This window comes from Bos javanicus, chromosome 17 (assembly GCF_032452875.1).
Source record: "Bos javanicus breed banteng chromosome 17, ARS-OSU_banteng_1.0, whole genome shotgun sequence".
Classification (NCBI taxonomy): Eukaryota; Metazoa; Chordata; class Mammalia; order Artiodactyla; family Bovidae; genus Bos; species Bos javanicus.
In genome coordinates this window covers 64976965-65001764 of record NC_083884.1, presented here as the reverse complement: position 1 = coordinate 65001764, position 24800 = coordinate 64976965, and the positions used below count along the sequence as shown (strand labels likewise).

The following is a 24800-nucleotide window of genomic DNA, read 5'->3' as shown; positions in this document are numbered from 1 at the left end:
CCTTATTCTATTACTCTTTATATCTTTAATTAATATCTAATTGAAGCTATTGTATCCTGATCCTCGCCTATGCCGTCTCTCCTTCAAATACCCTGGATCAGCCGGGGCTGGTCCTCGGCACTCAGCTTTCTTCACAGTCCAACTCTCACATCCATACATGACCACTGGAAAAACCATAGCCTTGACTAGACGGACCTTTGTTGGCAAAGTAATGTCTCTGCTTTTTAATATGCTGTCTAGGTTGGTCATAACTTTCATTAGTCCAGAGCTTAAGGAAAAACATACCCTTGAGCAAGATGAGTTGTTTTGTTGTGTAATCATGAGCTCTGGGCTTAAAGCAAGTTAGTCTTAAAGACTATTGTCATAACAACTCAGAGTTTAAGAAAAAATGCTTTATGTGACTAAGACAAAAGTGAAGTGAAAGTGAAAGTCACTCAGTCGGGTCTGACTCTTAGCGACCCCATGGACTATACAGTCCATGGAATTCTCCAGGCCAGAATACTGGAGTGGGTGGCCTTTCCCTTCTCCAGGGGATCTTCCCAACCCAGGGATTGAACCCAGGTCTCCCACATCGCAGACAGATTCTTTACCAGCCGAGCCACCAAAGAAGCCCAAGCAATGTAGGGGGGAAAAAATGTCCTTTTCTCCTCTTTGAGAACCCCAGACCCCTTTCTCCTCCTTAAGGGCCCTGGACTCCTTATCAACCTACCTTAAGAATTAACTCTCTCATTAGGTTACCAGGATGATTCTTCTCTTGTTACACCTTCTCTTGGCTTCTACCCTCCCAGGTCTGGAAGGACAATTCAGCGACTACCTACTTGGGCCAAAGTGTGAAAAGTGCTCATCTCTCTAGCTATTGGACATGTCATCCAAAGTCTTTTTTCTGCATTGGATCATGCTGATTCCTTGTTTGTGCCTCTCATTAATTTTCTGACTCTCCCTAACTTCACTTTGTCTTAACAAGCAAGGCTATGCTAAGTCGCTTCAGTCATGTTGGACTCCTTGTGACCCCCATGGACTATAGCCCTCCAGGCTCCTTTGGCCATGGAATTCTCCAGGCAAGAATACTGGAGTGGGTTGCCATTTCCTTCTCCCTCCACAAGCAATATATTGGGCTAATAAGAAAATTTCCTGTCCCCTGGTTTTTTCTTGACTAAGCTGAAATTTGGTCCTCTCCTTGTGATCTTAGATTCTAAAGTCATGTTTTGTTTTGTTTTTTTTTAATGTGGACTTTTTTTTTTTTTTAAGTCTGTATTGAATTTATTATAATATTGTTTCTGTTTTGGTGTTTTGGCTTCAAGGCCTATAGGATCTTAGCTCTCTGACCAGGGATCACACCCACATCTCGTGCATTAGAAGGTGAAGTCTTAACAAGTGGGCCACCAGGGAAGGCCCTCTGCTTGGATTTTTTTTTTTTTTTTTAAAGACCCTGATGTCTGGCCCCAGCAAGGTTCTACTTGGTCAAGATATTGTAGAAACTGTACTCAGTTTTCCCAGGCTATGTTCCTTCCATAAGAACTTCAGTTCAGTCGTTCAGTCGTGTCCGACTCTGCAACCACATGGACTGCAACACGCCAGGCTTCCCTGTCCATCACCAACTTCCAGAGCTCACTCAAACTCCTGTCCATTGAGTTGGTGATGCCATACAACCATCTCATCCTCTGTTGTCCCCTTCTCCTCCTGCCTTCAGTCTTTCCCAGCATTAGGGTCCTTTCCAATGAGTCAGTTCTTTGCATCAGGTGGCCAAAGTATTGGAGCTTCAAATGTCTGGCATTCTGTGTTCCCCCTCAGGCTACATCTTTGCGGTTTCAGTTACCAATCTTGGGCCTATAAATGCAGACAGCTGGTATGTAGGTGGTGATTGTTTATTGGGATCAAAATGTTGACTCGAATCTGGGAACAAGAGAATATTTTCAAATGAATGGTGCTACATGGTTTGATTCATCAAGCTATACCCCTTCTCGGCAAGAAGGAGCCAGAACGGTTGTTGCCTTTATTAAGATTAAGGAATGATCCAAAAATAGGGGCAACCGTGGGTCGAATCTATTTCATCTGCCTCCACTAAGGTCATTTTAAGAGTTGTGTGTCCCCCAAGCGTAACTCAACGTGGAGCATGGACTGTTCGCTGCTCAACAGCTGATAAAGAAGCAACACTAATAGAACAAAAGTTTGCTTTATTTTTGTTGCCCGCAACCAGGGTGGTGGAGGAAGGATTTCAGTCCATAGGCTGACTTCTCACCCCCACCCACCACAAACAGTGGGAAAGAGCTTCTACAGGTGGAGGAAGGGGGCTGCACGTAGAAACAGCACCGTCAGCTCCGACAGTCATCTTGAAACTGGTTGTATGGCAGTCTGACCAGCATCATTTTGATTGTTTTAAGTACAGTTAATCTTCAGGTCCAGGGTCGGTTTGTTCCCATTTTCTTGAGGCCAGTTCTTGGAACTGTGGCAGCTTATGTCATGGCTATTTGGCCATCAGGTAGTTAACTTCTTCCACTGGTGGGGGTTTCAGTATCTATCAGACAGCTCATAAGATATGACTTAGAATATTATCTATAGCCCACAAAAGGTCCTTGACTGTGCATAATGACAAAGCTATTATTTAATCTTGTTGGACTCTCTTCCTCTGTGTCTGCATTTTCTCACTTCTCCGATTAAACTCATTCTTGGTGAAAGTTTCTCCACGGACAAAAGGCAGGCAGGGGGCATGGGGAGAAGGACCATAGGACTCTGCTACGTGTCACAAGTGCCCGTAGCTAAACAATAAGATGTTTACCAGAGCCAGAGTCAGTTGTGTCTAGATTGAACTGAGCTGGTTGAGATGGGTTAGGATCACCCACCCTTCACCTGGGCATGGTGAGGGTCCCTCTGTGACCTTTTGAATGTGTGGAGGCCTGGAGCTTAGTTACGCCTGCACAGAAACATCATTTTCATGCCTTCTTCCAGTTACCTGCCCCATGGTCCCCATGCCTCCAACCACCCAGCAGCTTTATTCATCTCGTAAATACCCTGAAAGTGAAAGTGAAATCGTTTACTACAGATTGGGACTTAAACCCACATGCTGGGACTCGAACCCAGCCTAAACCCAGTTTGGGACTCAAACCCATGGGGCTGGGACTTGAACTCAGCCAAAACCCTGCTTGGGACTTGAACCCACATAACTGGGACTCAGTTCAGTTCAGTTGTTCAGTCGTGTCTGACTCTTTGCAACCCCATGGACTGCAGCACGCCAGGCCTCCCTTTCCATCACCAACTCCCGGAGTTTACTCAAACTCATGTCCATTGAATCGGTGATGCCATCCAACCATCTCATCCTCTGTCATCCCTTTCTCCTCCTGCCTTCAGTCTTTCCGAGAATCAGGGTCTTTTCAAATGAGTCAGCTCTTCGCATGAGGTGGCCAAAGTATTGGAGTTTCAGCTTCAGCATCAGTCCTTCCAATGAATATTCAGGACTGATTTCCTTTAGGATGGACTGGTTGGATCTCCTTGCAGTCCAAAGGACTCTCAAGAGTCTTCTCCAACACCACAGTTCAAAAGCAACAACTCTTGGGTGCTCAGCTTTCTTTATAGTCCAACTCTCACATCCATAGATGACTACTGGAAAAACCATAGCTTTGACTAGACGGACCTTTGTTGGCAAAGTAATGTCTCTACTCTTTAATATGCTGTCTAGGTTGGTCATAACTTTTCTTCCAAGGAGCAAGCATCTTTTAATTTCATGGCTGCAGTCACCATCTGCAGTGATTTTGGAGCCCAAGGAAACAATATTTGGGACTCAAATCCAGCCAAAACCCTGCTTGGAACTTAAATACACATGGCTGGGACTCAAACCCAGCCAAAACCCATGGTACCTGGTTTCAGGACCTAATGAAGCTCGGGTTCTTGATGTCTCATCACAGAAAGAATTTGGTAAAAAAAAAAAAAAAAAAAAGAATTTGGTGAGAGACAAAATGATAGGTAAGTAGTGGATTTATTCAGATATAGAGATAAGCACACTCTGATAGAGCCCAGCACAGATAGAGCATGGGCCATCGCAAAGGGCGAGTGTGGTGCAAAATGTGGCATGGTTAGTTTTTATAGGCTGGGTAATTTCATATGCTAATGAGTGGGAGGATTATTCCACCCATTTTTGAGAAGGGGCGGAGATTTCCAGGATTTGGGCCACCGCCCACTTCTTGGTCTTTTGACAGTGCCTTGGAACTGTCTTGGCACCTCTGGGTGTGTCATTTCACTTGCTGATTGAGGATCAAGGGCTAGTTTTGTCTGCCATCTTGGTCCCAGAAAATTGGTTTATCTTGTGTCCTTGGGCTATGTCATTCTTTCAAAAGTTGTGCCCTACCCCTTTCCCTCCTGTTAAAAAAGTCGCTCAGTGTTTGCAACCCCATCGACTATACAGTCCATGGAATTCTCCAGGCCAGAATACTGGAGTCGGTAGCCTTTCCCTTTTCCAGGGGATCTTCCCAACCCAGAGACTGGACCCAGGTCTCCCACATTGCAGGCAGTTTCTTTACCAGCTGAGCCACAAGGGAAACCCAAGAGAAACTCAAGTAAATACCCTGAGCCCCTGGCTTTCAGAGAGAAGGATCTGAGATTTGTTCTCCTGTCTCCTCACTTGGCTGCCTTTTGAATAAATCCTGTTTGTTGTAAACCTCAGCTTCTCAGCATTTTGTCATGCTGTGCATGGGATAAGAGGAGCTGATTTGGTGTCAGGGCTTCTGCAAATCCCAAACTTCAGGGCAAAAGCGAGGCAGGCTGTTGCCCCCATTTTACAAATGGGGGAACTGAGACTTGCCCAAGGACACACAGAGTGGAGGTGACAGAGTCTGAATTTAAGCCCAGGTCTCTGACTTCAGAATCTGTAGTAGTAACAATTTTTTTTTAACCTCATGTACTTAGAGCTTAGCATTTCTGGATACATCCTGTATGTTTAATGTCAATATTTGTGACTTAAGATGGAGGTTTCAGCTCTCTGCTTCAAGGAAAACTTCTGTCAACTGAAGAAGAAAAAAAAAAAAACAGAAACCATACAACTTCAAAGCTGTTTTCTTCGGGCACGTTACTGAGGACTATATGGCCCAATGCACAGTCTCTCAGCTCTGAAGAACTGTTCCAAACAGGTAAGGAAGGAGCTAGGAGGAGTTTTTGCTGGGGCCGTGTGGAGGGGGTGGTGGGGGAAAGATGCAGTTGAACATCCAAACATGACCGTTAATCACAAAAACAGACACCTCAAGTTAATGATTTTAGTGCTCTCCTCTATATGAGAAGGTGGAAGAATCTAGGCTCGTTGAAATTATTCTTTTGATTGCATCTGAACTGTCTGGGCCCCCTATCCTATTTTTCCCCATCCTGAATTCCCCTCAGGACACACCCTCTGGGCAGCCGGTTGATGGCTTCTGGGATGGCCATAGTCTGTTGTTTACAGGAAAGGCAGCAACATTCTTTGTTTACTAAAATGGCAGGCAACATTCTTTGTCCACACCGGGCGGCAGGAGAACCAGGCTGGCTCTTCTCAAGAGTATGTAAACTTAAAACTTATGAGGAAAAGAAGGTGAGAGAGAGAAGCCGGCAGCCCTGGTAGCAGAGACCAGGCTGTGAATGCGGGCTGGGAAGTCAGACACAGGTTTAAACCATTAGCCTCCTCATTCTACACCTAAGGAAACTGAGGTTCCCTCCTTCCCAGGGCCCTTTTTCATCCTCCCCTGGGCCTAAGGGAAAGGCAATCGGAACGTCGTTTCCCAGTTGCTACCCAGAAGGCCCCAAAACCGCCTAGGCGGGGGTTTTCCCCGCGCCCAGTACTCCCGCTGGTCGCCCTGGCCCCGCCCTCCCTGTTGCTTATTGGCTCTTTCGAGCACGAGACCGATACAGGAGTCAGCCAATGGGAGTGGCCCACGGCGCGTCTTTCCCGGGAAAGCGGAGGCCGACGCAGGGACCCGGAAATGCGAGACGCCGACAAGTTGAGAAAGCCAATCCGCTGCGAAGAGGCTGGCGGGCCGACCAATGGCGAGTCGCCGAGGGCGGGGCCACGGGCCGGCGGCGGAGGTCCTGGGAGCCGGCCGCCGGCCAAGACTGCGAGCGCTGAGAAGGCGGCAACAGGGCCCCGCAGCGGCGCGAGGTGAGGGTGGGGTGCGTGGGGTGGGTGGGGAAGGGAGCAGCGGGGCAGTGAACCCTGGGTGGGATTCGGAACGGGCGGGTCCCCAGGATGACCTTAGTTCAGTGTCCTCTCAGGTCCTCAGTTTCCCTCTTCCTAGCTAGTGAGCATTGAGATTTCTTGCCTGCCAGGAACGCACTTCCTCCCTGGCAAGCTGCAGCCCGGCCGGAGAGCCCCGACCACCTGGACGGAGCAGTGACCCGCAACCTCTTCTGTACCTCCCCATTAGAGTTTGTACCAAGCCTTTCAGATGTGCTGTATCGACAAGCCAGGCCCCCCTGAAACGTCATCAGTTCTGGGTCTTGGTCTAGTACCACGAGCAGGTGCTTGGGCCCGGGTTGTGAGTTAAGACCTAGGTACTCTAGACACAGATGCACTGGGGATTCCTTCCTGATGCCTGTTTACTTCCTGTGGGTCGTCTGGGTATTGACTTAATCAGTGTGCTAGTTTTCCTCAGCTGAAAAGTTAATGCCTGGGGCAGCTTACCTCCGTGGGATGATGAGGGGGGAGATAAGGCGCAGCTGGTACTCAGCTCAGTACCCAGCACACCATAGTTGCCTAACAAATGCTTATTGTTAGCATGATGGTGCTTGCAGACTGGACTCCTCCGCTCCCACTGCCAGCCCCAGGCACCTGCTCATTGTCACAGAGGGCAGTCAGGGTCTCAGACCCAGAACCTGAGTTCCTCTTAAGACTGCCCAAACTCTAGGCCAGATGCCTGCTGGACAGGCCAGAAAAGGAAGGCCAAAGCGGGAAACAGTATTGTGGGTAATGTCAGGGCCAGAGCAGGGGGAGGTGGTTGCCCAGGTGGCACTAAATCAGGCCCCCAAACAGCTGTACTCCTCAAACGAGCCTCAGAACTGCCCTAGTTGTTCTGGACGTGTCTTGTGTATCCAGAACACCCAGTGTCGGGTCTGAGGCCACAGAGATTTGTGCCTAAGTGGGGAGACTAGAGCCATGGGTTCTGCACTCAGGTCCCAAAGCCCTCACTTGCTGTCCAGGTGCCTCTGGGCCAGGGCCTTCACTTCCCTGAACCTGTCTCAGCTGCAGAGCCAGGCTTCTGCTTGAAGACCACAGGAGAGATTACATGAGGCTGCCACCAGGGTTCAGCACGGGGTCTGGCACACAGCAAGTGTTTAATAAGTGTCGAGCGGCAGCAGCGTTCCTTTTCAGTCGCACCACCCTGGACGTGGCACCCATCTTCGCCTTGCCCCCACCCCCGGTCGTCAGTTAAGAGGCATGGGGGTGAGGGGGTAGGTCTCTGAGACTCTGCTGAAGCCAAACCTGTGTCCTGAAGGTGTCGTTCCCCCGCTTCACCTCCTGCAGGTCCCGCTCTCCCCCAGGCCCCTGTGGATGTGTGCAAGGGGCCTGCCCCTGGGCCCAGATGACCCTCATGTCGATGGCTTCGGTGATGGCAGTGACTGAACCAAAGTGGGTCTCAGTCTGGGGCCGCTTCCTGTGGGCGATGCTGCTGAGTATGGTGCTGGGCTCCCTGCTGGCCCTGCTGCTGCCGCTGGGGACCGTGGAAGAGCACTGTCTGACTGTGCTCAAGGGCTTCTACCTGCTCAGGAGCAAGCTGGAGCGGGCACAGCCCGCTGTCATCAAGTGCACCAGGCCGTCCACGGAGCTCAGTCTCACCTCCAGGGGTGCGGCGCTGCTGGCGGTCAAGACCAAGGCCTCTCCAGGTAAGACTGGCCATTCAACAACCATTGATCCCACAGGTGTTCAGCAGGCCTGCTATGTCCTGTGTGCAGGGCACATGGTCGCCCTGAGCTCCAAGCTAGACAAGGTGATAGGTGGCCAAGATTCGGGTAGTGCTATGGAGCACAGGGAGCCAAGGGAGCACGCCAGGAAGGCTCCCTGAAGGAGGGGACGCCTGCAGAGATCTGAGGAAGATGGTATGAGAGGAGAGTGATCCAGGTGGAAAGGGTAGGAGGGCGCTGCACCCTTGAACTAAAAGCCAGCCAGTAGATGTGGCTGGCACTGAAGGTGGGAGGGCAGCAAAGGGCCAGGTGTAATGGAGGGTCTGGTTGAAAACCGTTAGGTCAAAAGGTCCAGGGATGAGGAAGCCCCCCAGGGCCTAGCAGCAGTGGGGAGCCCCTCACAGTCAGGGTCTAAAGGGGCCGGGTGGATGCAGGGAGAAGGGTCCGTACCTCCAGAAGTCACTAGAGTGGCTGCGAGCTGGAGCAGCTGTAGGGGAGGGCCTCCTGATGGGCACTGCGGCCTTCCAGGAACATGACCGCTCAGAGTGGGCCAGGGCACCCAGCTGATGCCCGCATGGTAGGGAGTGGCTTGGGGACTGAGTGGACAATGACCAGCCCAGGGCCCCACAGGGCTGCAGAGAACAAACCTGTCTGCACAGGCACACGGAAGGGCAGGTACAGTCTGGTTGGAGGGGGCCCTGAGGCTGTGGGGGAGACAGCCCAGGTGATATACCCCCTGAACGTCCTCTGCCTGCCCCCATCCTCCCTGACCCGGGCCTCTGGCTCTTTTCTAGCAGGCAAGTTGGAGGCCAAAGCAGCTCTGAACCAGGCCCTGGAGATGAAACGGCAGGGCAAGCGGCAGAAGGCCCACAAGCTCTTCCTGCACGCCCTCAAGATGGACCCGGGCTTTGTGGACGCGCTCAACGAGTTCGGCATCTTCTCGGAGGAGGACAAGGACATCATCCAGGCGGACTACCTGTACACCCGCGCGCTGACCATCGCGCCCCACCATGAGAAGGCACTGGTCAACCGCGACCGCACACTGCCGCTGGTGGAGGAGATCGACCAGCGCTTCTTCAGCATCATCGACAGCAAAGTGAAGAGGGTCATGTCCATCCCCAAGGGCAACTCCGCGCTGCGCCGGGTGATGGAGGAGACGTACTACCACCACATCTACCACACAGTGGCCATCGAGGGCAACACCCTCACGCTCTCGGAGATCAGGCACATCCTGGAGACGCGCTACGCCGTGCCGGGGAAGAGCCTGGAGGAGCAGAACGAGGTCATCGGCATGCACGCGGCCATGACATACGTGAACACGACGCTGCTGTCCCGCGTGGGCTCCGTCAGCATTGGCGACGTGCTGGAGATCCACCGGCGGGTGCTGGGCTACGTGGACCCCGTAGAGGCCGGCCGCTTCCGCACCACGCAGGTCCTGGTGGGCCACCACATCCCGCCCCACCCACAGGAGGTGGAGAAGCAGATGCAGGAGTTCGTGCAGTGGCTCAACTCTGAGGACGCCATGAGCCTGCACCCGGTGGAGTTCGCGGCCCTGGCCCACTACAAGCTCGTCTACATCCACCCCTTCATTGACGGCAATGGCAGGACCTCGCGCCTGCTCATGAACCTCATCCTCATGCAGGCGGGCTACCCGCCCATCACCATCCGCAAGGAGCAGCGGTCTGAGTACTACCACGTGCTGGAGATCGCCAACGAGGGCGACGTGAGGCCCTTCATCCGCTTCATAGCCAAGTGCACGGAGACCACCCTGGACACCCTGCTCTTCGCCACCACAGAGTACCCGGTGGCACTGCCAGAGGCCAGGCCCAACCACTCTGGGTTCAAGGAGACACTGCCAGTGAAGCCCTAACACTATAAATCCCTCCTTGGTGGCAAGGGATGTCCCAGTGGAGGAAAAAAAAACTCCACATTTCTAGAAACCTAGTCATCTCCTAGAGCAGGAGGAGATGGGTAAGAAACTGAAAACATTCTTTACCTCCAAATGTCTCTGTAAAGAAGAAAACTAAATTATTAAGCCTTGCCCCCAAGATAACTTATAACTGAGCCAAGTTATTTATTTTCCTTTGACCTGGCACACGTGTGGTGTTTGCTGGTGGCTCTGACCCCTGGGGTGGTCCCAGCAGCTTCAGGGGCATCCATGCTCGTGTGACCAGAACACAGGTTCTGGAGCAAAATTTGCACTAAGGTGAGGAGTGTGGGCTGAACCCTGGAGGAGTAACTCCTTCCAGCACTTTCTGGAACCGGCTGAGAGGGTCTGTGCCTCCCTGAGACGCACGGCTGAGGAGGACCCGGTCGCAGTTGAGAAAGGATTGAAAGCTTTCTTTCTTACAGGCGTTGGCTCCCCGACAGAGAGCTTAGTATTGTGACTAATCTCACTGGTAGAGCAGATTTCTGAGACAGGAAGTGAGCATTCACCATGTCTCTAGTTAGACACCTTGCTTAGTCCAAGGAACATGCTTTGAGCCAGTTTCCAAACTCTGGTCCTAGAGGTGGCTGTTTCTCTAAGAAGAGGTGTGGCTAGCCTGGTTTCTATTGATGTTTCTCATATTTGCACCAATTCAGACCAGATGTTTTAGTCTAAAGGTTCTCTGGGTTTGTCACCCGACAGTTAAATCCTGCTGCAAATCAAGTGTTAGGACACATCAAAGACGACAGATGCCAAGTCAGTGCCAGACAAGCGTTTGTGATGAGTTAGGATGCCGCTCTGTGGGAACCAAGAAACACCCTCAGCCACAGCCAGGATGCGTCCCTCTCGTCTACTTAGCGGCCCCACGGCCCCTGTCCCCTCGGGGGAAGCAGCATAGATTGTCTTGGCCTGGCCTTATTTTTCTAGCAACTTGTAAAAAGATGAAATGTTACATGTAACACACCCACACTGTCGTTACGGAGGCAGAGTCTTTTCGGTCATTACCTGACACAGATGCCAACACAACTGCTGCTGTTCAGTCCAGAGGCTGGACACCACCGAGCTGGACACCACCGAGCCCCTTTCTGGGGACCGAGCCGGTGATGTCCAACACTGGGCTGTCAGCGTCTGAATGAGGGTGAATGCCCACCGAGTGTTGGGTGAGGAGACAATTCAGATCCTGACGGTAATGAAGACCCTCTTCTGATGTAGTAAGTGTTTCTACAGTTATTTGCTTGTATAACAAGCAGAGTAGTTTTCTAAAAGATAAGTGAAAAGATATATGAAATGGCCCCAAATGAGTTATTCAAACCTTGATAAAAGATATTTTTCTATTTGTATGCCATAAGATATTTCTTAAACCTTAACTCTTCTACCGTTTTGCTTTTTGTAAGCACACCAAGGAAGCCTGACTGAAGGGCTTGCCTTGTACTAGAGGGAGAAATTTGCACTTTAGCTATATTTGAAGGGTGTTATTTTAAGAAATTACTAATAAAGTATTTTGTTACATAAATGCCTAAGACCTTGCTACCTTCCTCAAGAGATGTTCCCATCTGTCCTAGGGATGAAGGAGGGACTCTTTCAGAACTTTAGCCCTGTATTGTTGAGAGAGAAAAACAAGAAAGACCCAAGACGGTAATGTCACGAGAGAGAGACAGAACTGGTTGGTATGCCAACGGGGATGAACCACTGCCCTTGCACAAAGACTGAAATGACTGAAATGGTTTTTCATGTATCTCTTCACCATCAGTTCCTCCTCCAACCCACCCCCCTCACCCCCTGCCAAGCCGGGGACAACACAAACCCACTCCTATGTTCCTGAAAATCTGTTTCTGGAACAGTCGACAGCCTGCACCTAAATGAGGTCCCACTCAAGTCTGAAAGGCCCACCTCTAACGAGCTCTGTGTACACCCGAGGACGAAGTGAGGTCAGAGGACTGGAACAGCAGGAGGACACCACCGTCACCTAGTGCCCTGTGACCTGGACTGAGAGCGGAGGCTCACGGCCCCCTGGTCCCACCTGACCCACAGCCTCTCACCCACAGAACAGGCCTCTGCACGGAGCGGACGGCCAGCCACCCCCAGAGAACACAGGCTCTTCCGACAGCTTTAAAGCTGCTGCCTGAATTCAAAAACACCTAACAAGCGTTCTGTGTAAAAGATGAGGTACAGAGAACCTACAGATTAAAAGGGTTATTATGAAACAATAGGAAATTGGCAATTTGGATGGCTGACATTAACACTACTCATGTTTCTAGAAATAACGATAAAACCATGGTCTTTAAATCCGTAGAGCAGGTGCTCCTATAGCAGGGGCGCTGTGATGTCTGGGGTCTCCTGTGGGACCCGGGGGTACAGGGGAGAGGTGGAGACGGAGACGGGCTGAGCAAGGCTGAAGCTCGATGGCAGGCGTGTGGGGCTTAGTTTACTATTCTGTCCACTTCCCTGTTTCAAATGGTCCATTAAAAATGTTACACTAAAAAGTACAGTAAAGCCTGACTGATGCATAAAACCTTGAAAAACAGATAAATGAGCCAATTTTTCATCACCAAGGAAAGAATTCCAATATTTTTCCCCAGAGTGCCTTTATAAAGTCAGTTTTCCTACTGAACTGGCAACGTCACTTTCAAAGGAATAAATGCTGGATAAAAGAGGAGGGGTAGAAAAGCTGTAGGCGCTGAACTGCTGTAAACTGGAGGTCTCACCGCTGAAATGGTTTAAAGCAGAACAACCGGATTTGACGTATAAAAGGTCTATTTACACATCTATCAGGTAAAGCAAGGTACACCCATTTCAAAGTACATATTTGAACACACATCTGAGTACCTTTTTGCAAGATGGTTTTAAGAGAACTTCAGTTTAATAAACAAAGCTAAATGGAGAGAATTTAAGTTTGCACTTGACATGGTATTTAAACAAAACCAAAGGGCTGAAACTCAGTATTTAGACAAAGAACACAGCTCACTAGTCACTAGGCAAAGAAAGTGGGCCACACAGATGGCGCGCAAAGCTCCTACACAAAACAAATGTCACAGATATTTTGCTTTGAGGCAAACAAAACAATGGGTTGACAAGTCATTTACAAATACATAATATAAAAACGCACAGCCCCCGTGAACAAAACTCCATCAGATGTTGTTTAAGTGACGTCCCCTCCCCACCCCTTTACTAAAATAGGCCATTCTGGTGAATTACTAGCATCTGCCATTTTGTCTTTTAAAAATTAAAAGAGTGACGGGCACATGTGCTGTGCAGGGTGTACAGAAGTGTCTTATAAAAAGGGACCAGAGTTGGCCAAAAATACTTGGACAAGTGGGTCTCAGAACAGTGTGTTCGAGTTTCACTTCTGTTTCTCAGCTCTTTCAAGACACACAGGTATCTCAGAAAACTGCACCCTGCACCCAGCCTGTGGAGTGGTGGTTTTCGTCCTTTTGCCCTCAATATGAGGGAGCACTCACAGCCTCTTTGCCTGGACACCCTTTTCCAGTCCTGCCTAAACCAGAGGAAGCGCCCTGCTGGGCACCAGGTGTCTTCCCGGCCAGCGTGAAGTAAGGCATTTCCCTTCTCGCACCGTCCCACTCACTTTCTCAGAAGCAACTTGGCGAAGTCGGCATTGGACATCTTGGGAGCCTCAGTGGTGGCCGGGGTGGCGGGGCCATTCTCAGCCTGGGCGGTGGCGGCGCTGGGGCGCTGCAGGGCGCGAGGCAGCAGAGAGAGCTGGGTCCTCCCCTTCCCCCGCCTGGAAGAGCAAACACTGCATGGACCTCCCAAAGCGACAACTGGTGGCGTGAGCCAGGACCACCCCAACACAAGAGGTGAAAGGCGACAAACAAGGCTGAGACGAGCCCTGAGCTCCCCGACCCCGGCTATCAGGTGACAGTGACTTGAACAAACTCCGCCTTTTCCACAACTGTTTGGCCAGGGTCACACCTGTACACCGTCACACGTAGGGTGGACAGAATGGCTGTGACCGTACAGACCTCACCAGACAACCTTGCGACCTCGCTGCCTCATGCCTATGGGCTGAGGACACAGCTCTGCTGGGGTTACAGTTGGTGAACACCCAGCTGTCAGGTTTGGGACTCACACGTGGATCCACCTGCCAAAGGGGACTTCAGAGTGACCACCATCTTTTAAAAAACTTTTTAACACTTAAATAAACCACTGGTGTAAACCAGTGTAGACGAGGGAGGGCCCACTTCTGGGCTGGCCCTCAGCGTGGACTTGCTGGGGAACCCCTGCCCCGGGACGGAGCAGGCAGGCCTGACCCTCTGTCTAACTCACTGCCCTAGAGGGAAACAGGGTCACCGTGGCGCCACCACAAGGCCTCACCAGTGCGCACGACACTTACGCCCCGTAGACCTGCCGCGGCAGCAGGGCACTCCCTGGGGCCTTCCTCGCCTCAGGCTTCTCTGGAACCTTCCTCTGCGGCGGGTTGCTGATGGCCACTTTGATGACGTTCTCTCTGATGGTCATGCCGTCCATCTTCAGGACGGCCTGCGATGCCTGCGATTCATTCTCATACTCCACGTAGGCCAGGCCCTGAGGGTGAGGAAGGCCCAGCCAGGTCAGCGCTGCAAGCCAGGACGCGGCTCCCCACTCAGGCCCCCGGGCCAGTTCAGAGAGCCCCTCCCTTGGGTTTCCCTGCCCCACCGCCACCTCCCTTGGCCTATAGGTTCCTTCCCTGCCCTAGTCTCCCCTATTTCTGCAACTGACTGTAACTTCAGACAACTCTTCAAGTTCTATGCACCATGTGCCAGAGATGGGCCAGCATAAACCCAGTAATGCCCATATATTCATCAGCTCTCAATTAACCTGGACAAACATGAAGGGGCCTCTCTTAAACCAAACTCTTCTTAAACAACTACTCAAAACGTGGTCAAGGATTTCACAGGAGGTTGAGGAACCAGAGGGGAGAACACAGTAAGGGGCACACCAGGGCAGGGATTCAGGGAGATGCCGGAGGCCTCGTGAAGAGGGGTCCGGGCAGGAGGGAGGAGACTGCAAAGGGAGGCACCGCACCCCAAGGCCCCACAGCCTGGGGCCACACTGGAGCCCCTGCTAATTTGTGGTAACGTTTCTTGCAACGCCTTTTTCTTTTCAATGTAGTTATCTACATACAAGTTAACCTGACTCCAAATGCAAAGAGCCTAGTTCACCTATCCTTCTGTTAACTTCTTGTCTGTTTCTTAGCAGACAAACCAGAAACCACTCTAGAACCAAGTAATCTGAACAGAGGCTCCCCCGGGCTCCAGGCTCAGACACCGACCTTGGGTTTCCCAGCCCGGTTGGTGACCAGCCGGATGTCTTTCACGGTGCCGTGGGCCTTGCAGATCTCCTCGAGTTCCTCTTTGGTGCAGGAGAAGGGCAGGCCCGACACAAACAGCTTGTGTTTCTCCAGGGCAGTGCTGTACCTGAACACCTACGGAGGAGGGAGAGGACTCACACCCCGGGCCCAGCCCAGCTCCCCACACGGCAGGGTCAGGCCTCATCCACAGGCTGGGCCAGAGCTGGCTCTGGGTGCGAAGAACTGCTCACTCGCCCTGGGCAAGTCCCTCACTTCTCGAAGCCTTCACTTCCTCCTCTGGAAAACGGCCAGAATAAAGGCCACCATTCTCCAAGTCTGGGTGAGGGTCGAAAGGTAACACAACAGACGCTGGGCGCAGCCCCGTCACTCTTAACCACCCCACGGCGAGGAGCTGTTACACGGTGCCTACTGCTACCATCACTTGTCAACACCAGCAGCTCAGTGACCAGCCCCGCGTAGAGACCTCAGTGAACCAGTTCTGAAAGGACCCAGTTAATTCAGGCATTTCACTCCGAACAAACGTTCCACTTAGATTCTAAAGACGGGAGGCTGCAGCAAAGAGCATTTAGTCTGTCCCACTGCAACCTATGGAAAGGCAGGCTTACCCCCCAAACCAACCTTGAAGTCAGGGTTTTTGCTCTTGTCCACACAGGGGGAGACGAACATGGGCCGGCCCTCGACACTCTGCCGGTCCAGCTGGAGCGCCTGCAGGGCCGCCGCCTCCTCTCTGAACTCCACGTAGCAGTAGCCGCGGAAGTCACCGCGGTTACTGAAGATGGGGCGCACCTCAACCACATCCCCACAGGCCTCGAAGAGCGGCCGGAGCGTGGCGGCCGGCTCCCCCAGCCCGTAGGGCAGGTTGCTGACGAAGACGGTGACGCCGTCCTTGCTGCTGTCGTGCGGCACCTTGGGCACATCCCTCCGCCGGGCACCCCCCCGCACCTCCTTCAGCTCCGAGGGGGGCTCCGTGGCCGCGGGGGCGCTGCTCCCGGAAAGGTCTGCTTCGGAGCCCGGCTCCGCTTCCCCGGCAGGAGGAACGCTATTCTCCACCCTCCTGCGCTTGGAGGGCTGCTCTGTAGGTCATCAGGGCAAAGGATGGTTAGGTAACGGTCTCCTGGCACTGAGCTGAGCCAGGGCACACCAAGCAGGGAGATAGCTCTCCCCACCAGACGCCTGGACCCATGCAGACGCCAGGGTGCATGCCCCCAACCTTCTGGCAGGTCTCTCCCGACCCTCCAGGCACATCCCACTCCTTGCCAGGCCCCAGTGACATCCAGGGGAGGGGACAACTCAGGTGCAAGTGACATCCTAAATGCTCATCGTCCATGCTCAACCATACAAGAGATAGAGGTTGGGGGTCTCCACACTGTCCCGGCAAATCCCTAGGACCCCTCCCAGAAAGCCCAGGGCAGAGAGGAGGATGGAGCCCAGGGGCATGCTTAAACAAGCACCTCAGTGACCCGGAAGTGCATACTCCCTGGGCCACCCTGGAAGTGGTACAGAGAGCTAGCTCCTCCCCACATTCATGACTGTCCCATGTCCTTCCACAGAGCTTCACAACACCACTCTACTCCAATCAACATTCCCCAGTGCTGCCAGGGGGACAAGACTGAAACCAAGCAGCATGGGCCGCCTGTTGCCAGACCTTTCTGTCAGTTCCCCAATGCCCTCCAGGTGGGGCCTGCCCTCAGCACTCTGCATTAGAGACCACTGGTGGGCGTGCTGGCCTGCCTCACCGACCCCAGCACCCTGCCCCGACCAGGGTCAGGCCCAAGGCTGCAGAGAACAGCGGGCCACGCTGTGCTCTGCGGGCCCCGGCCCCCTCTCCCCCTCTCTCTGGACACTCACTCGCCCTCCCCTGATGCCCAGGTGCAGTGCCACTGCCCCACAGGGGCGCCACCTCACCGTTTTGGGCAGCCCACTGGCCCCTAGTGCTTTCCCCAGCCTCCACCATGACTCTCACCCACAGCTCCCCGAGTCCCCATGACATGTCACTGCGGTCACAGGTCCCCTGTGCCTTCCCCTGCTACACCAGGACCCCGAAAGGGCAGTGAGCTACCCACGATCATTTCTGAAGGCCCCAAGAAATGAACAATGACTCCATCACTTTTGACTCTGGCTGATAGCTCTGCACTTGGAAAATGCTGAGCCTCCTTTAGCATCTAGAGACCACTCTTTACCTTGACTGAGTTTGATGAAATAAATCTGACCCACACCTGCCCACACGTGAAACGGCAGGGGTGACAGAAACACAGTCCAGAAAATTCTACAACTCAAACCACCAGGGGGAGTCAAGTGGGGGGGTGGTACAGTATAGGCGCAGGGCAGGGCAGCAGCCAGGTGCCAGGGACTGGGGGTACAGAAACGTCCACACCTGGTGAGGCGGGGAGGGAAGGTCCGCAGCGGGGGAGAAGGCAGGCGCCGCTCAGGAAGGGGACAGTGGGGGACGGCATGCCGGCAGGGGTGGCGCCTGGGGCAGGCCTGGGAGCCGAGCAGGGCAGGGGGGCGCCACCGCGTGGAAGGGAGGCAGTGACAGGGAAGGCGGCGGGCACTTCGCGTATGTTACTTGCTCTACTGTGTCCCACTCTGTGCCACCCCATGGACTGTAGCCCGCCAGGCTCCTCTGTCCACAGGGTTCTCCAGGCAAGATACTGGAGTAGGTTGCCATTTCCTTCCCCAGGGATCTTCCTGACCCAGGGACCAAACCAGCACGTCCCGCAATGACAGGGGAATTCTTTATGGTCCGAGCCACCAGGGAAGCCCTCCGGGACCTTATCCTCAAATGGTTCCAGAAAGAAATTCTCTGTGCTGTTCGGCACCCTGTCTGGAAGTCTAGGATGTTCCAGGTATGAAAGTCCTGCCAGATGTTACCTTCCTCATCGTCGCCCCACTCCTTTTCATCGTCCTCGTCGGCTCTGTGCTTGTCCGCCCCTCTGGTCTTTTTCTTCTTCTTCAATGCTTTCTTCTCGGCCCGAGCCCTCTTCCGTTGCTCCACCTTTTCTTCCTCTTGCTGGGCAAGGGCTGCTTCCTTCTCTGCAGCCTGAAAGGCCAGGACATGGTGCGTCAGTGGATGTGGCCGCTACACGAAGTCCACTGACTTGTGACGGCAGAGGTGAGCACACCAGGAGGTCAACCACCCCCAGGAGACCAGGAAGGGTGGGCTGGGGGGGTGCTAAGTTCCACCTTTTCAGGCCCTTAAGGAGCTGCATCTCAAGTCTATATTATGTCTCCCAAGATCCCCAGGAATGACTTACCAGTAAAAAGGAAAACATCTATAAAACGGGCCCTGAGTCATCTGGGGGCGCTCACGCGCCAACCACTAGGCTACGTCAGTCAGGCTCCTTTTTTATCTTCTTCGTCTATTTCAGTAACCTTTAAGTACTCCACTACCTAAAGGATTTACTATTGGGGCTAACATTTTAAGCCAATCTAAAAAAAAACATAGTCTTAAACACCGATCTCATAGTTAACACACTGAATAAAATACACTTCTTAGAGGATGACCCCAAAGGTTTTAACAAGGACCATTCATACCAAACACAGTCAGAATCACTATCAGAATTTTAAATCCACTATACTCCAATAAGAAATTAAAAAAAAAAAAAAAAAGCTTTCAGAGGTTCAAAGACTTGAAACAAAGAGCATCGTTACCTTAATTCTCTGCTCGTTGACTCGAGCTAGTCGCGTTTCAGTTTTCTGAACAGCTATATCCCAGTCTTCTAAAGTACCTTGAGAGGAAGGAGAAGCAAAGTTTCACTTCTCTGGATTTTAAAGGATATAAAAACATAAATTGTCTTAATTTCCCCACACCTCTGGAAGAGAGCTCTTCATCAACAGTAACAACTGGAGAATCGGTTTTCCATTTTAAGATTTCATTTGTATAGGTTTCAAGTTTCAGAACTCAAATAGTTCTTCCAGGTGTGTTTAGATCACCCCTTCTCTTTTAGAAAAGAGATTTGAAAACCAGACTAGATTCTATTACAAGCTCTCTGTGGCAAAGATTATTGAAAACATTCTAATGCAAAAGGTACAAAACGTTTGTACTGAGATCAAAAGATTTTAAGAGCTCCTCAGATGATAAATACTGGGGTGTTTTTCTTACTGATGCTGCTGTTTAGGTGTCTATTTCCAGTTCTAAGGGACTCTTAGTACCCAAAATCCAGACTAATGCCTGTGGAAACTGTATACAGAGGCTCTGAAATTCACCAGGGAGGCACACGTGATCAGAGAGCAGTCTCGCCGTGGGCCTTGCCGCGCTGTGCTGCAACACAGGCTCTGCTGATCCAAGGGAGCCCTTGGCAACGTCCAGAGACGGTTCTGCTCGTCTGGACTGGGGGTGGGAAGAGCGTTCCTGGTACCCAGCGGGAAGAGTGGGCCCAGTGAAGCCGCACACGACAGCAGTGCCCCCATGCCCGAGAGGCCTGTGCTAGAGCCCCGCCATGGGCCCCTCTGCACGTGCAGTGTGAGAAAGGCAGCGGGACTCCCCTCTCAGTGGCGAGCACCGCACGATGGTCTCATCACAGAGGCCCCTGGGGCGGGCTGGTAAACACATGTGTCCTTACGCCTACTGCCCTGAGACCACACTGGCCTCAGGGACAAGCCCCGAGCCCGAGGCAGCACCGAGGTCCCCACCTTCTGTCCTCTCCATGGTGAGCAACACCTCACAGACGTGCTCCGGGTAGTCGCTGGTACACTGGACGGCCCGGTGCAGAGCCTTCCTGCAGTGCTGCGTGTCCCCATGGGCCCTGGGATGGAAAACACAGAGTTGGGGCCACAGGGACCCAGCAGAAGACACGGGGGGGGTGCACCCTCACACAGCTAACACCACGGCAGCAAAGCCTAGCGTCACCTTCAGCGCCGAGGAGACACCGCGCTCTTCGTGCCAATAGTTTTAATGCTTCCTCCTTGTCTCAGAAAGCTCCCTAGTCAAAAGTGAAGGCTTTCTTCTAAACCACTCTTTCCCTCAGAAGCCAGTGCTGGTGCAAGAGGCACCTGGGAACAGCGGTCCACAGCCAGGCCTTCTGCTTTTACATGTGCAAGGTGTGTGGAAAGACCCAAGAGCTGGGGCGACAGGGGAAAGTCCCCAGAGAGATTCTAGGATGTCACCCCCTTGAGGGGAAAGCCACCAACACAGCGACTAGCAGGTTTCGTGCCCAGGGTCACACAAGTCTTCCCACACTGACGTGAAATGAGATGCTGCTCAACACAATAGTTACAAAACAATATTCTGTTCATCCCAACCGTTATAAGACACTATATTCTCCTGTTTAAAAAGTTTTTATAAACATACATAAACACTGTAAATACACATTAGGACACTAAGAAAAAATTTAGGGCAACAGTTCTCAAAGTATGATCCATGGACGGCTAAGGGTCTCCAAGACCCTTCCAGGAGGCCTGCAAAGTCAAAACTACTTTCATTTATACACTGACATACTTATTGGACTTTTTCACTGTGCTGACATTTGGACTGAGGATACCACAGCTACAGTGGCCCTTGGCACAAATTAAGACAGTGCCATCTTGGTGATATTCTGGGTGACAAACGGAAAGCACACATCAAGCACCTCTTCATACCCAAGTACAGGGCTTGGAGCAAAGAAATCTCAGGTTACTGTCTGAGCTGCAAGCTGGACTGCTTCCTTTTTTTTCATGGGACATTATTTTCACTTGAGAGGACAGTTGAGTGACAAAAACTACAGTGACTCAGACGTGTGTATTTGGCAGACGTTTTCAAAAATTAATCAAGTGAGGCTGTCACTTCCAGAAAAACCTCTTAAGAGTTTTTGTTGACTGATAAAACTGGGGCTTTCAAGTGAAAATCAGAACTTGGAAAACCTGCATCTGCCACTGTGAGTCTGACAGCCTCCTACTTTAAAGCCCTTTCTGTGAAGATCAGTGCAGATACAAACAAATGGGATAATGAGATGCATCAGTATTTAGAAGAGCTGCAGTACTTGATGGCTCAGCATGTGCCACACACAAGGCATGTCACGGAATCCTGCGTGGGTAAAGAGGTCTGCTCGGTGCAAGACACACCAGTGGGTGTTAACAGAACAGCCTCATAGTCTCCAATGAAAACGTCGCCACAGAGAGGGTGCAGAACCAGACAGGGGAATCCAGCTGTCTGCTACTGAGCCAGATTAGAGAGTTTGTAAAAAGTATAAAACCAGGCCACTTTCTCACTATGTTACTTTGGAGTCTGGAAAGCAGTCCTTTCTTATAAAAATACGTTATTTTTGTTAAATGTCTTCACAGTGAATTTTAAATGAATAGGTTTTTGTTGTTTTTTTTTAATTTTTCAGTTTCATTTTCTAATATGGTAAATGTTAATAAATATACCTCACATAAACAAAAGCTCTTGAGGTGGACCTGAGACCAAAACATTTGAGAACCACTGATCTAGTACAATACTCAACAAGCTTTAATTGTGGTCACCTCTGGGGGAGGATTTTAAGTAACTTTCTATCTCACATTCTGTAAATGTTCTATTTTAACTTGAGCACATATTATTTTTTTAAATTGGGGAGGAGCAAAATATTCAAAACAGAAAAAAAATAAGTTTAGTGACATGCAATACCCAAGATACCCCTTCAAGGATCACCTGCCTTCTCGTGGCAAAGGGCTTGTGTAACTCAGTGAAGCTACAAGCCATGACATGTAGGCCCACCCAAGACAGGGGGATCACAGTGGAGAGTTCTGACAAAGCGTGATACACTGGAGGAGGGAGCGGCAAACCACCCCAGGATACCTGCCACGAGAACCCCATGAACTGTGTAAAAGGAAAAGAGACATGACACGGAAAGATGAGCCCCCCAGGTCGGAAGGGGTCCAACATGCTGCTGGGGAAGAGTGAAGGACAGCTACTAACAGCTCCGGAAAGAATGAAGCGGCCGGGCCAAAGCGGAGACGGCACTCAGCTGTGGACGTGTCTGGTGATCAAAGTAAAATCTGATGCTGTAAAGAACAACATTGCATGGGAACCTGGAATGTTAGGTCCGTGCATCAAGGCAAATTGGACGTGGTCAAGCAGGAGATGGCAAGAGTAAACATCGACATCTTAGGAATCAGTGAACTAAAATGGATGGAAAGGAGTGAATTTAACTCAGATGACCATTATATCTACTACTGTGGGCAAGAATACATAGAAGAAATGGAGTAGCTCTCACAATCAAAAAGCATCTGAAATGCCATACTTGGATGCAACCTTAAAAGCGACAGACCTCAGTTTGTTTCTAAGGCAAACCATTCAACATCACAGTAATCCAAGTCTATGTCTGAACCACCAGTGCCAAGGAAGCTGAAGATGATCAGTTCTATGAAGACCTAGAAGATGTCCTAGAACTAACACCAAAAAAAGATGACCTATTCATCATATGGGACTGGAATGCAAAAAGTAGGAAGTCAAGAGATACCTGGAGTAATAGGCAAGTTTGGCCTTGGAGTACAAAATGAAGCAGGGCAAAGATTAACAGAAATCCACCAAGAAAACGCATTGGTCATAGCAAACACCCTTTTTCAGCAACACAAGACATGACTTTACACACGGACATCACCAAATGGTCAATACCAAAATGAGACTGATTACACTCTTTGTAGCCAAAGATGTAAAAGCTGTATATAGTCAGCAAAGACAAGTCCTAGAGCTGATTGTGACTCAGATCATCAGCTCCTCAGAGAAAAACTCAAACTTAAACTAAAGAAAGCGGGGGAAACCACTGGCCAGTGAGGTATGACTTAAATCAAATCCCCTATGAATCCCTTGAGCTTCCCTGGTAGCTCAGCTGGTAAAGAATCCACCTGTAATGCCGGATACCTGGGTTCGATCCCTGGTTTGGAAAGGTCCCCTGAAGGGGGGCATGGTAACCCACTCCAGTATTCTTGCCTGGAAAATGCCCACGGACAGAGGAGCCTAGAGGGCTGCAGTCCACGGGGGGGGTCACAAAGAGTTGGACACAACTAAGCAACTAAACAATAAAACACAAATGAATACACAGTGGAGGTGATGACAGATTCAAGGAATCCGATATAGTAAACACACTGCCTGAAGAACCATGGACGAGGTCCACAATATTGTACAGAGGCAACAATAAAACCATCCCGAAGAAAAAGAAATGCAAGAAGGCAAAGTGGTTGTCTGAGGAGGCTTTACAAGTAGCCAAGGAAAGAAGAGAAGTGAAAAGCAAGGGAGAAAGGGAAATATACACCCAACTAAATGCAGAGCTTCAGGGAATAGCAAGGAGACACAAGAAGGCCTTCCTGAGAGAACAATGCAAAGAAAAAGAGAAAAACAGAAAGGGTAAGACTAGAGATCTCCTCAAGAAAACTGGAAATATCAAAAGACCATTTCATCCAAAGATGGACACAATAAAGGACAGAAATGGTGAAGACCTAACAGAAGTAGAAGCGATGAAGAAGAGATGGAAAGAATACACAGAAGAACTGTACAAAAAGATCTTAATGACCCAGATAACCACAATGGTACAGGCTCTCACTTAGAGCCAGACGTTGTGGAGTGTGAAGCAAAGTGGGCCTTGGGAAGTACTGCCGTCAATAAAGCTAGAGGAGGTGATGGAATTCCAGAAGAGCTATTTAGAATCCTAAGAGATGATTCTATTAGCTACACTCAATATGTCAGCAAATTTGGAAGACCCAGCTGGCCTCAGGACTGGAAAAGGCCAACCCTCATCCCAATTCCCAACAGAGCAGTACTAAAGAATGTTCAAACCGGACAATTGTACTCACTTCCCATGCTAATAAGGTTACACTCAAAATCCTCCAAGCTAGGCCTCAGCATTATGTGAACTGAGAACTTTCAGATGTTCAAGCTGGGTTTAGAAAAGGCAGAAGAACCAGAGATCAAATTGTCAACACTGACTAGATCAGAGAAAGCAAGGGAATTCCAGAAAAACATCTACCTCTTGTTTCACTGATTATGCTAAAGCCTTTGACTTGTGGATCATAACAAACTATGGAAAACTCTTAAAGAGATGGAAATACCAAACCATCTTACCTGTCTCCTGAGAAACCTGTATACAAGCCAAGAAGAATCAGTTAGAATTTAAAACCCTCTATGGAACAAGGGTTCTGGTTCAGAATCAGGAACTGGTTCAGGATTGAGAAAGGAGTACAGGATAGTTTACTGTCACCCTGTTTATCTAACTTATACACAGAGCACATCATGATAAGTGCCAGCCCAGACCGAGTTACAAGCTGGAATCAAGACTGCTGGGAGAAATATCAACAACCTCAGATGCAGATGATACCATTCTAATGGCAGAAAGCGAAGAGGAAGAACTAAAGATCCTTTTGATAAGGCTGAAGAAAGAGAGTGAAAAGGCCGGCTTGAAACTCAGTTATTAAAAAAAAACTAAGGTCATGGCATCTGGTCCCAACACTTCATGGCAAACAGGGGGGAAAAGGAAGCAGTGACAGATTCCCTCTTCTTGGGCTCTAGAAGAAGATCACTGCAGATGGTGACTACAGCCATGAAATGAGAAGCAGCAGCTTCTTGGCAGGAAAGGTGTGACAAACCTAGACAGCGTGTTACAGAGCGAACTCATCACTTCGCCGAAAAATTAAAACAGTCAAGACAATGGTCTTTTCGTAGTCATGTACGGATGTAAGAGCTGGACAATAAAGAAGACAGAGCACCAAAAAATTGATGCTTTTGAACTGTGGTGCTGGAGAAGACTCTTGAGAGACCCATGGAAA

General features: G+C 50.6%; 2 protein-coding genes across 5 annotated transcripts in view; one reads left to right on the top strand and one right to left on the bottom strand.

The window, feature by feature from the left end:
• The first annotated feature begins 3963 nt into the window (after positions 1 to 3963).
• Positions 3964 to 12066, top strand: FICD (FIC domain protein adenylyltransferase). 3 transcript variants are annotated; one of them, XR_009730433.1, is made up of 4 exons: positions 4107 to 6112; positions 7475 to 7833; positions 8646 to 9822; positions 11341 to 12066. XR_009730433.1 is itself a non-coding variant. In XM_061385149.1 (3 exons), exons 1-3 carry the CDS (start codon positions 5937 to 5939, stop codon positions 9719 to 9721), a joined length of 1608 nt encoding a protein of 535 aa, XP_061241133.1. In that variant the 5' UTR covers positions 3964 to 5936; the 3' UTR covers positions 9722 to 11291. The 3 variants fall into 3 exon arrangements, 2 of the variants coding, with proteins under 2 accessions (XP_061241133.1, XP_061241132.1); XM_061385149.1 differs by lacking the exon at positions 11341 to 12066 and having other exon boundaries at positions 3964 to 6112; positions 8649 to 11291; XM_061385148.1 differs by lacking the exon at positions 11341 to 12066 and having other exon boundaries at positions 4108 to 6112; positions 8646 to 11291.
• Positions 12067 to 12616: 550 nt separating this feature from the next.
• The window catches only part of SART3 (spliceosome associated factor 3, U4/U6 recycling protein), a 42029-nt gene continuing 29845 nt past the window's right edge, over positions 12617 to 24800 (bottom strand). For both annotated transcript variants that reach the window (XM_061385146.1, XM_061385147.1), the window contains exons 13-19: positions 19719 to 19831; positions 18738 to 18814; positions 17958 to 18126; positions 15705 to 16159; positions 15048 to 15200; positions 14130 to 14320; positions 12617 to 13517 (exon numbers count right to left, since the gene is read on the bottom strand). In XM_061385146.1, coding sequence (XP_061241130.1) covers positions 13358 to 13517; positions 14130 to 14320; positions 15048 to 15200; positions 15705 to 16159; positions 17958 to 18126; positions 18738 to 18814; positions 19719 to 19831 — 1318 coding nt within the window. In that variant the 3' untranslated portion in view covers positions 12617 to 13357. The remainder of the gene's footprint in view (positions 13518 to 14129; positions 14321 to 15047; positions 15201 to 15704; positions 16160 to 17957; positions 18127 to 18737; positions 18815 to 19718; positions 19832 to 24800) is intronic.